This window comes from Littorina saxatilis, linkage group LG3 (assembly GCF_037325665.1).
Source record: "Littorina saxatilis isolate snail1 linkage group LG3, US_GU_Lsax_2.0, whole genome shotgun sequence".
Classification (NCBI taxonomy): Eukaryota; Metazoa; Mollusca; class Gastropoda; order Littorinimorpha; family Littorinidae; genus Littorina; species Littorina saxatilis.
The window spans coordinates 56635900-56647084 of NC_090247.1; the positions used below are offsets into that span (position 1 = coordinate 56635900).

The window sequence follows — 11185 nt, forward strand, 5'->3', positions numbered from 1 at the left end:
AAAGAAAAGGGGGGAGGGGGGGGGTGTGCTTGGGGCCCAGAGCCACTGCCTCTCGGGGTCAGCTTGCCCTGTTCAAGTCCGGTCAGGTCGGGGCCAGTGCCACAGATGCAAGCGATTAACCGCTTGGCACCAAAGTCTTGCTAAGAGAAAGAGGAAAAACCCAATTCTGGTGCACACAAGTTGTCGGCTTAAAGTGACCTATTTACGCACTGGCGATTTGTACCGGATGCCCTTTTGTACTATTACACTTTACAGGACTTTCATTGGGGAAATAAGAAATACAAAAAAAAAGAACCATAGGTGTACTGCACTTTTCTCCACAGTAGCAGACGACGGCCGGTTTATCAGTGCAAATCGCCGTTCCTCTCAACAGTCAAAAGCTATCGCTAGAGTTCTTGTGAACCACAGCCGTTGTTTCGTGCATAAAAAAAAACGTGCTATTGTAGATAAGCTCACGTCGAGTCGCATTCAAATGACTAACTATGACGACTGCATTGTGAAAAGGGAAAACTGGATCACACGGGTTCACGATGGCTCAGGGGTAAGATAAACCACGCAAAAATAAATTCTTTGAAAATTGTTCGCTCTTTACGGAGGGCACCTAGGATGTTCTCAATTGGTGAGTGTTTAAATGAAAGGGTGTTTGTACTGTGTGTAAAAGCCTGACCGTATCTGTGATGGTTTACGGAAGGTTTACTCTGCCTTTAAGTCCTTGGTCTCTCTGGTTCCTATGAGAGTTCAGACAGACGAACATACTTACAGACAAACAAACAGATAGACAGACAGACAGACACGCACGCACGAACGCACGCACACACACACACACACACACACACACACACACACATACATACATACACACACACGCAAGCACGCGCACGCGCACACACACTAACACACATACACACGCGCGCACTCACACACACACACACACGCACACACACACACACACAAACACACACACGCACACACCTAACTTGATTTCAACTTGAAAAACTGTATTACACAAGGATTTTAGCAATATGTTCATTCTTACAGCTGTCTTTCAGCTAAACCTTGCTACAAAACACACATAAAGCGAAGAGCGAGAATTGAAAACTTCAAGCAAACAACAAACAAGCAACAACAACTAAAAAAAAAGAAACTAACTAACAAACAAACAATCAAACCAACAATCAAATCCAATAAACAAACAACAAATCTGAAGTAAAACAAAATCTGCAAGTACGTTTAGCAAGGTGAACAGAGACTGAACCATAAAACAACTGATTCCCAGCACTATGATTTTTTTCAGATTTATCAACAAGAGCTTGTAGCTAGCACACCTAACAAGCTGTTGTTATTAAGTGCACAGTGAGAGCAATCTTAATTTTAATCCTGTGTTGTTGACGCTGCGATTATTGCGCCGCCGGGGTGGTAAATGTGCAACTGTTTTTCTTCTTCTTGTCGTTCGCTGTTAGATCGTCAGTCCGCACTGCAGGGCGAAACGTGCTGTCCAACTGTTTTTGAAACTGCACTTCCCTCCTGGGCGCGTTTAGTTTTTTCGTCGATAAGGTAAAGTCCGGATGTGATACTAGGCCAAATAAAAATATATGTTGGTTTAGGGTAACCCGACCGACCCTATTTTTTTCCCGCCGACCCTAAAACTTTTTTCATTTCTAAAAAAAAACCACCCAACTGTTGGCACATTTTCCGAACCATACCGAGGCTAAGGGAAGTAACCTCCTTTAAAATGGACTAAATTTAAGAAAAAAAGAGGAAAACAAGCATTGCCCATAACAGATTCGAGCAAGACATGTTTTGTGGCCCATCGGAAATCGGAAATTTCCGTTCTTCGTGTCCTATTATTTAAGATGTTTGAACTCCCAGACGAACGCATTGACGTACACGTTCACTTAAATTGAAAACGTCTTTGAAAACAACTGAAACAAATTAAAAAATATGTTATCTGACTAGTGTACACAACAATGCTTTGTAAAAGCTCCCATGCTTCGTGTATAAAGGTCCCAGGTCTCACAAGCACATTTCTTCGACGTTAAGTGTTAGGTTGAGACGCGCATCCTCATGCGAAACCTTTAATCAGCCGCCTTTTGAGCTAATTTTTTCCTGGCCGGGTGTGTAAAGGCGTGTAAAGCTAATATATTTCGTTTGCCTACCGTTAGGACATACACCCTATCCCTAACAATTCCAAGCCACTCACCAAATGTGAGCTCAATTGACCCCAGAGTTCCAGAGATACAAGTCTAAACAGTAGACTAACAGACAGAGTGAAATCTATATAGCCGCTTTATTACATAAAGACGGCTATGAAAAAAAGCCGACCGACCGACCGTATCTTTTTTGGTCACGTTACCCTAAACCAACAAATATTTTTATTTGGCCTTATCTCATACGTCGATACGCAGGTGAAGCGCTTGGATCGTTTCAGTCATTGCGGAAGACTAACTACATGGAGTTTGTATGTATTCGAGAAGCTACTTACTATTACTATTGGTTGTAATACTATTAGCTTGAACTGAAGAACACAAGAAGGACGTTTCTAAACGAAAGCCTCTGAAAACACGTGTTTTTTGTCTTTCGATATAACAAATGAATCGTCAAACCATTACAAGTAAGTGGTATTTTCTTTCATTTGTACTGATTTTTCGACTCGGGTTGTTTTCTATGTTTATATACATATAGTCACGTTTTGACTAAATGTTATTCCTGGGAATCGAGACGAGGGTATCCATTCCAAGAACACTACCTTACAGATTTTCATGAAACTTTCCACATGAGTTCTTCCAGATGAAGTACGTCTAAACACGTTTTTTACATTTTTGTCTCCATACATTTCTTTGATGATGTCATATCCGGCTTTTTAAGAAAGCTGAAGCAGCATTGTAGGGACCGCATTTTTAAATCAAATTGATTGAAACTTTATTTAACCATTCCTTGACTCTTTCTAGACTATGAGATTGCGTTTCAGCTTCGAAATTAATTAATTGATTTGTACATTACATTTCTGTAAACTCCAATTGAAATTGAAATTTTGATTAAAAAAAAAGATTAAAAAATGATTGCAAAATATGATTCATTGATCAATTCCTGATTTAAAAAAAAAGAGTCATGTTTACTATGGAAATATTCTAAAAATGTTTTGTTTTGTTTTCGGCCCTGGCAAAGTAGGCCCTGTGCTTGCATGCTTCGCGGAGACCAGCGCGACCCGTCTCAGTATTCGGGTGTCGGCTAGCCAAGCCTTAGTCTCGTTGACGATTGATTCCGGGTTTTCAGTGTTGATCTTTCAGTTCAGGCAAAAATATTGACTAAATATTTAGATATCGCTCTGCGCGACTTATTAACTATTTTTCTTTTGTTCCTATTAATCTGTGTGTGTGTGTGTGTGTGTGTGTGTGTGTGTGTGTGTGTGTGTGTGTGTGTGTGTGTGTGTGTGTGTGTGTGTGTGTGTTTTTCTGTTTTTGATAGCTTTAAATTGTGCGCGTTTATTTATCGTCAATATCTTATTTTTTGTTTGTTTGTCGGAAAAGTTCTGTATGAACTTTGCAAAAGTAAACTTTGAAAAGTGTGTCAGATAGCCAAATGACTTGAATGTTTTGAATGCACAGAAAATTTGAATGCAGTGACACTGGCGTGAGCAATATTGTTTGGGTACCAAAATATCGGAATAGCTTTCTTTGCTGAGTTTATTTTACCTTTTTGTTTTTACATAGAGTGAAGTTTCGACTGGGGTGTGACAAAGCCAATTCACATTAGGGGCTTATACGGGATCAGGCACGCAACAGCGTGTTCATTTAAAAGTTAAGGGCACCGCCCACCTACGTCGCTTCAGCGGCACTACATATGCGCAACGGATATTAAGACGACATGATGCATGCGTGCTGCGTACGCTTGTAGTTCGTACACAGTATCAATGCTGCGTGTTTCATTAGTTTTGCTGCGAATTGACATCAACTTGCTCGCTCATACTGGAACACAGAAATGTGTTTTCGAAATAAACAAAAGGTTAGATTTAAAAAAATAAAAAAGGAATAAAAAACAGCCTACCTTACAGGGAATCGAACCCGGACCGTCTCGGCGGGAGCAACTTCTTATTCACTACACCACTGAGGATGCCTGGGATAATAGAATAATTAAATGAATGTATAATGCGAAAAAACAGCTGTTTGTACGCACCTGGTTGTGATTTAAACCAGGGCGCCCCAAAGTGCGCGTCCCTGCGTCCTATACGCACTAGATGCCGAAAACACGTACTACAAATTTATGGAGGGGGGCTATTTCCTCGTGAATCACACGAAACCCGGCCCGTGATATCGCTTCTAACCTGTCTACGCATTAACAATCCATTCTTTAGGGAGGTTAAAATCACGACGTATTTACAAAGCTCAACCTATCTCCAAATACCTTACTCACATCTTTGTGACAGTACGCTAAAAAGAATAGAGATACAGAAAAGCGTGTTATCCTGCTCAGCGCGACCATTACCGCACTATTCTGGCTTGTCGATTTCACTGCCTTTGCCACGAGCGGTGGACTGACGAAACTACGAGTATGCGGTCTTGGTGAAAAAATGCAGTGCGTTCAGTTTCATTCTGTGAGTTCGACAGCTTGACTAAATGTTGTTACTTCGCCTTACGCGACTTGTTATTTCATGTCAAAGCCTTGATATATCTGTTGTGGTACGTGTCACGATCTTTTACACGGGAAGAACTTTAATTCATTCTGCATAACGAACTGCATAAGATAAGATAAGATAAGATAAGATGAGAAAAGAAAACTTTAATGCTCATTTTCATTTTACACAAACATTTTTCTTTTGGCACCACATCGCATTTCTAATAAGACAAACACACGATTATTAAGCATAATCGAACAGAAACACACTACTAAGATTAACTTATAGCATGAGCATTTAAACAATGAGCATATATGACTGTCACTGACGCTCATAACCACAGCGCATGCAAACAGTCGCATAAACCACACACACACGCGCACAAACACACACACACACACACACACACGCACACACAGACACACACACACACAGACACACACACACACACACACACACACACACACACACACACAGGGTCGGAAGTCTTCCTCCTTAAATGAGTTTGTTTAATTTTTGTTACGTCCTTTCCTCTCATTACTTTTCCTGGGCACCTCGGGTAAGATCTCTGCTAACATTTGTTCAATTAGATTTGAATCATGCATTACATTCATATAAGTCGGACTTTCCTTGAGTATTAATACCCTCTTTCAGTATTTTGTAAATGTTGAAGGATGAATGATGATACGTTGTAGACGGATGCATGATCTTGATTAAAAGCCCCACAATGATGTGCTTGGCAAATTAAAACCAAAAAAAAAATTAAAAAAAACTGTTCGTGATTGAAAAAGTTAATTGTACTTGAACTTGACTTGAACACCTACTACTTATGATGCAACACACACACACACACAGAAACAAACAGACAAACAGACACACACACACACGCACACACACACACACACACACACACACACACACACACACACACACACACACACACACACACACACACACAGAGAGAAACACACACACACACACACACACACACACACAAACAAAAAAAACACACACACACACGCACACACACACACACACACACACACACACACACGCACTCACGCACGCAACACACACACACACACACACACACACACACACACACACACACACACACACACACTTGAATGATTTGTAGTTTTTGAATGTACATGTATCAATAAAACACATCACTGACTTTTAGAAACTTATGGTTTTACCACTTAAATGTCCTAAACTACCGAGCTCAATAACAACAAAGATGACCCACCACAACGTGTTTTCCCCGATATCTTACTGTCATCTGCTTAAACAATGGCTTCACCTCCAGAATGATCAATAACAGGAAAGTTGACAGAGGATGAGGTTTTTGAATTTCCGTTACTTTTACAAGCGGCTTTACAAAGGTGATTCTTCTTGAATAGGAGGGCTGACTGTAAACAGTAATACAGTATCAAGTTTGTCGAAAATCCAAAAAATCCACACACACAAAAACAAAACAAAACAATACACAATCCGCACACAAAAATACTTTAAAAACGCTGAATATCCTGTTCTCAGAATGTTTTAATGTTTCCTACTCCAAGCAGAAAAAGTCATAACTTGCTTGGTAATTTACTTCTTGTTCCTTCCGAATGAAGATGTGACGTAACTGGAAAGTCAACAAAACAAAGACCAACAAAAAACAACACAATAACTTCTGGGTACGCATCCTTTCCATCCACTGAATGCTTTTATGTGTTTTATGTGTAGTTACAAGCATAACAAACTCAAATTTTAATGCAAATAACATACACTGAATATCCAAAAGACGAAAGAGTTGAGCAGTGGAAGCAGACAAAAGCCCAAACCATCTTTTTTTTAACCACTACAAGTTAAAGGACAGGACGTAATACAAGTAACAATCCTGGATCAATGTCTATATTTTCATACACAGACACTAGCTTATCAAGTAACTCTCACGTTTGTTCATTTTGTGTTGCAGGGCTTTTTGGGGCTGTGTGCCTGGCCAGTATTGTGTTCTCCGTGTATGTGATTCAGCACAAAACGCTTCTCACAACAGCAGCATCAGCGCGCTCGGAATGTTGGCCTCTCTTCTTCGCATCGCCATCGTCATCGTCATCGTCATCGTCGGAAAGATCCCCGTTGTCTGCGTTGTCTTCAACATTTTCTGTCACTTCTTTGCCATCACCCTCACCACCACCTCCCTCGCCGTCGTTGTCGTTGGAGAATGCATCATCAAAACCACCAACCCAATCTTCCAACAGCTTCACAAGAGTTCTCTGCGTCTACTTCACTGGTCGACTTGGCAACGAACTGTTCGAGTACGCCAGCACTTTAGGCTTGGCCTTGACCCTCAAGAGACTACCCGTCTTCTTAGGAAGCCAATACTTACCCTTCACACTCACGAGCTTTAATCAAACCTCAGCCAGTTTTTCCAGGTTTCAAAACCGCTGCAAGCTCTCTGCCCGTGCCTCTGAAGTATCTTGCTGCAAGTTTGAAGAAAAGCTAACCCGCTTGAACTCGAGCCAGGATTTCACAATTGGACTATACCTACAATCTTACAGATACTTCCAAGACCACGAAGCAGTGATCCGCCAAACTTTGACCTTCACTGATGAGATTCGGAGCGAGTCTTCAAAGGTGGTCCAGGAACTGAGACAGAATCACAGCACCTCCCCTCTGATAGGCGTGCACGTACGTCGCGGAGACTTGGCCAGCGAGCCCAACAGAAAACTGGGTTACCCCCAGGTGTCATCAGACTACCTCAACAGATCCATGGCGTTCTTCCGCAGCCGCTACCCTGACTGTGTCTTCGTGGTTGGCAGTGACAGTCCGGAGTGGTGCAAGGAGAACATTCTTAGTGGTCACCACGTGCATTACCTGACAGCACATTCCCCGGCCGTGGACATGCATGTTCTGTCTTCTTTAGACCATACTGTAATCACGTTCGGGACGTTTTCTTGGTGGATTGGTTTTTTTAACGCTGGCACGACTGTCTACATGAAGGATTTCATTGTCAACGGGTCTTGGCTTGGGGGTGCATTTAATCCGGATGGTATGGACTACATCTACCCGGGTTGGATACCTTTATGACTTCCTCGTGGCGATCACCTGAATATTCTCTTAATGGGTAGGATTCCTCATGCAGGCACTAATGTCTATATGCAGGCTTTCACTGTCTGCTGAAAGTGCACGGGGCTCTTATTTTTTTTATTCGGATGTAAGGTACTATAATTATGTTTACCGTGATTTATAGATAATATACGTGAATGTCACACGCATTCCTTCTTTGCCACTACTAAAGCAAACGTGTGCAAAATTGAATGTTACACGCTTTGATGCCGAAATCAATTTATTACACCGGCCCCCGTAGCGCAGTGGTTAGCGCATCGGGCTGTGGGCCGGGAGGTCGTGGGTTCGAATCCCATCAGGGTCATGTGGGTTTTTCGGGCTACGGTCGGCTCCTACCCAGAGTGGAAGTGCTATGGTTCCTATGGGAAGGCTGGAATCACACAGCCGAGTGTCATTCACTTAACGAATGCGACTTTGAGGGTGCTCAGGTTCTGTTTACCTGACCAACACCGCAGGTGCTGCAGTTCTCGGGCCTGGTTGACACCAGGATATATTATGACAGTAAACGTAGAGCGCTGCCCTGTCACGTAGTTTCAAACCAAATTGGAAATCCATAGCATCATCATTATAATCATCCTCATCTCATTAATCATCCAAAATTATAAATTGTCCTTGCTCTTGTGGCCCTTCATGCCCGGAGCTCTCATGGTGACCTTGGTCTCAGTGTTCCTGTTCCATCCTTCCCTGAATAGTACTTCTGCTGTCAGTCTTCAACGTGTGACGTTCTGGGGGGTCGACGGAGGGACGTGGTGGCGGTCTGCTCTCTGGAGGGGACCCTCACTCAGTCTGGCTCCGCGACTTAGCAGTCAATGTCGTTAGTAGGGGGCATAGTAGGTAGTGGGCTGCGTCCGTTAGCTCGGGACAGACCCACTACTGAACACCGTCGAAGTGACTCAGCAGAAGTGCAGTGTCATCTTCCGAGGGTAACCTACCGCAACGACCCGACATCCCTCCCTGGAGCGTCTGTAAAATCGACAAGTCTGGCAGCGGAACGAAATTCAGATGTGGATGGAACAGCGAGTGCAGGGACGGGGCGGCGTGAGAGCACACCGGGACAAGGAACAGGTGTAAGGGAAAGAAAAAAAAAGAAAAAAAAAATTTTGATTATGCATTTATTTCTGAAAAATTTTACCTTCACATACAGTCACTACCTTAAACACTTATGTTTTCAGTATTCATTTCAAGTGATCACGAACGTAGAAAAATGGGTATCAAAGTGTTGTTGCATTTTGTTGTGCATTCTGAATAGTGTGCCAACAGGCCTTGGTCAGTCAATCACGTTTTATCTGTGTACTAAGTGTTTGACGGAAAAAGAATAACACCAACCCCGTTCTCCTGTATATAACTGAAAACCACATTTTCTTCTTCATTCAATTTCTGTTTTCAAAAGCTTCGTCAACTTTCCACTTTCTTCAGGGCGAAAATTTATCACCGATTCTTTTCTCACTATTTTTAAACGACCTGAAGCAGTTTTTGATTGAATATGATGTCAGCCTAGAGTTGCCCCTGAAAAGAGCCCAAGAAATAGATGTTGAACGCATTAATGACTATATGTATTTGTTCCTGTTAATATATGCTGATGATACTGCCATACTCGCCGAAACACCTGGAGAAATGCAAAAAGCCCTGGATGGACTAGATCGTTATTGTAAGAACTGGGGACTAAGCATAAATATTGAAAAGACAAAAATAGTTGTTTTTTCGCGGGGGAAAATACGGAATATCCCAAATTTTGTCTTGAATGGAGTACCTGTCCAAGTAGTTTGGGACTATGTGTACTTAGGTGTACTATTTAATTATAATAGCAAATTTCATAATGCCATGAAACGTCAATGTTTGATTGGTAACCGTGCAATGTTCTCGTTAATTCGAAAATGTAGAAAACTAAATTTACCAATTGATGTGCAATTGGATCTTTTTGAGAAGTGTGTACATCCAATTTTGTTGTATGGTTGTGAGGTGTGGGGATATGATTCATTAGACATATTGTCAAGGTTTCAATTGCGATTTTTAAAAATGCTTCTTGATGTATATAAAACTACACCCACTTGTATGGTTTACGGAGAGCTTGGTCGTTATCCAATTAGAATTGAGGTACAATGTCAGTTACTGGTTTATTGGTATAAACTGATGAAAGAAATGAACGATGGTGCGAATAAGATGTCTTGTTTAATGTTAAAACTACATTTGAAGTTGTACCATGTACAAAACGTTAAATTGCCCTGGTTGTCGCATGTCAATACTATGTTAAATAAGTTGGGTCTATCATATTTATGGACAACTCAGAGTCTTGCCGTCTCAGGTTTTAAAAACGTTGTAAAACAAAGGCTAAGAGATCAATTCCTGCAGGAATGGAACACTGACGTGAATGCCAACAGCTTGTGTTATAATTACAGAATATATAAAAAGGATTTTTGTCTGGAAAGGTATTTGCTTTGGTTGCCTAGGAAACTCCAAGTTAAACTAGCAAAATGTAGAACAAGCAATCATAAGTTGCCAATACATCAGCACAGATTTTTTAATGTTCCTAGAAATGAAAGATTGTGTGACATGTGCGATAAAAATGAATTAGGTGATGAGTTTCACTATTTGTTCAGTTGTACCGACGAAAGTATAGTGTCTGAAAGAAGAAAATTAATTAGTCCTTATTACCGATCTCACCCAAATTGTTTAAAATATGAACAGTTAATGAATTGTAAATCTAAGATAAAACTAATGAAGCTAGCAAGATTTGTAGCCCATGTTATGATTTTAGTATGTTAGCGTTATATCTAGTTTCTTTATTGGTATGTATATATATGTAATACATGCTTTTGTTTTGTGTTTTTACAAAAGATGCATGGCATAATGGTATTGCCAATTTACTTCGGCTGTATATTATCGTTGTCCGCTTAATGTATACATATTATCTGCCTGATTTCTTACCTGATTTTGTTAAACCTATTTTTCTTTTTGTTTGCATGTATGGAAGTGTATATTGCCAATTTAATTTGGTCGTATAGTATTGTTGTATTTGTCCGCTCAATTTGTATACATATATTAACTGTCTGATTTGTTACCTTTTTTTGTTAAAGTTATATCTTTGTTTCAAAGCCCTCTGGGCCCAAAACAATAAAATACTTGACTTGACTTGACTTGACTTGACTTGACTTGACTTGACAAGCTCCTTTTACCAAGCTTCCATTAAAAACCCTTAATACGAAAGGTCAAAACAAAACAATAGGTACTACTTTCACTATCGTCGTCTGCAACGAAAACCGAAAATGGCGAAACGCTTTGCTACGTACACAGAGGACGAAATTTCAAAGAAAAGATCGAACCTTACACCGGTGAATAGGAAAAGTTGCATAGACAGTTCCGTGCGGATCTCACCACGTATCAACGTACATCCGATGCTCAGGACCTACAGATAGGTGAGCTTTGGCGATTGAGGCTTCGTGTTCAGCTCTAACACGCACG

The 11185-nt window shown here is 41.0% G+C and overlaps 1 protein-coding gene across 1 annotated transcript; it reads left to right on the forward strand.

Moving 5' to 3' along the window:
* Window positions 1-2589: 2589 nt before the first annotated feature.
* Window positions 2590-10855, forward strand: LOC138961247 (galactoside alpha-(1,2)-fucosyltransferase 2-like). Its single transcript, XM_070332848.1, has 2 exons — window positions 2590-2611; window positions 6576-10855. Exons 1-2 carry the CDS (start codon window positions 2590-2592, stop codon window positions 7685-7687), a joined length of 1134 nt encoding a protein of 377 aa, XP_070188949.1. The 3' UTR covers window positions 7688-10855.
* The last annotated feature ends 330 nt before the right edge of the window (window positions 10856-11185 follow it).

Bases quoted from the DNA above. Each gene is read 5' to 3' on its own strand.
- LOC138961247 (XM_070332848.1), top strand. From the start codon at position 2,590: ATGAATCGTCAAACCATTACAA. The intron at 2,612-6,575 runs GTAAGTGGTATT...TTTGTGTTGCAG, and splicing joins GAATCGTCAAACCATTACAA to GGCTTTTTGGGGCTGTGTGC.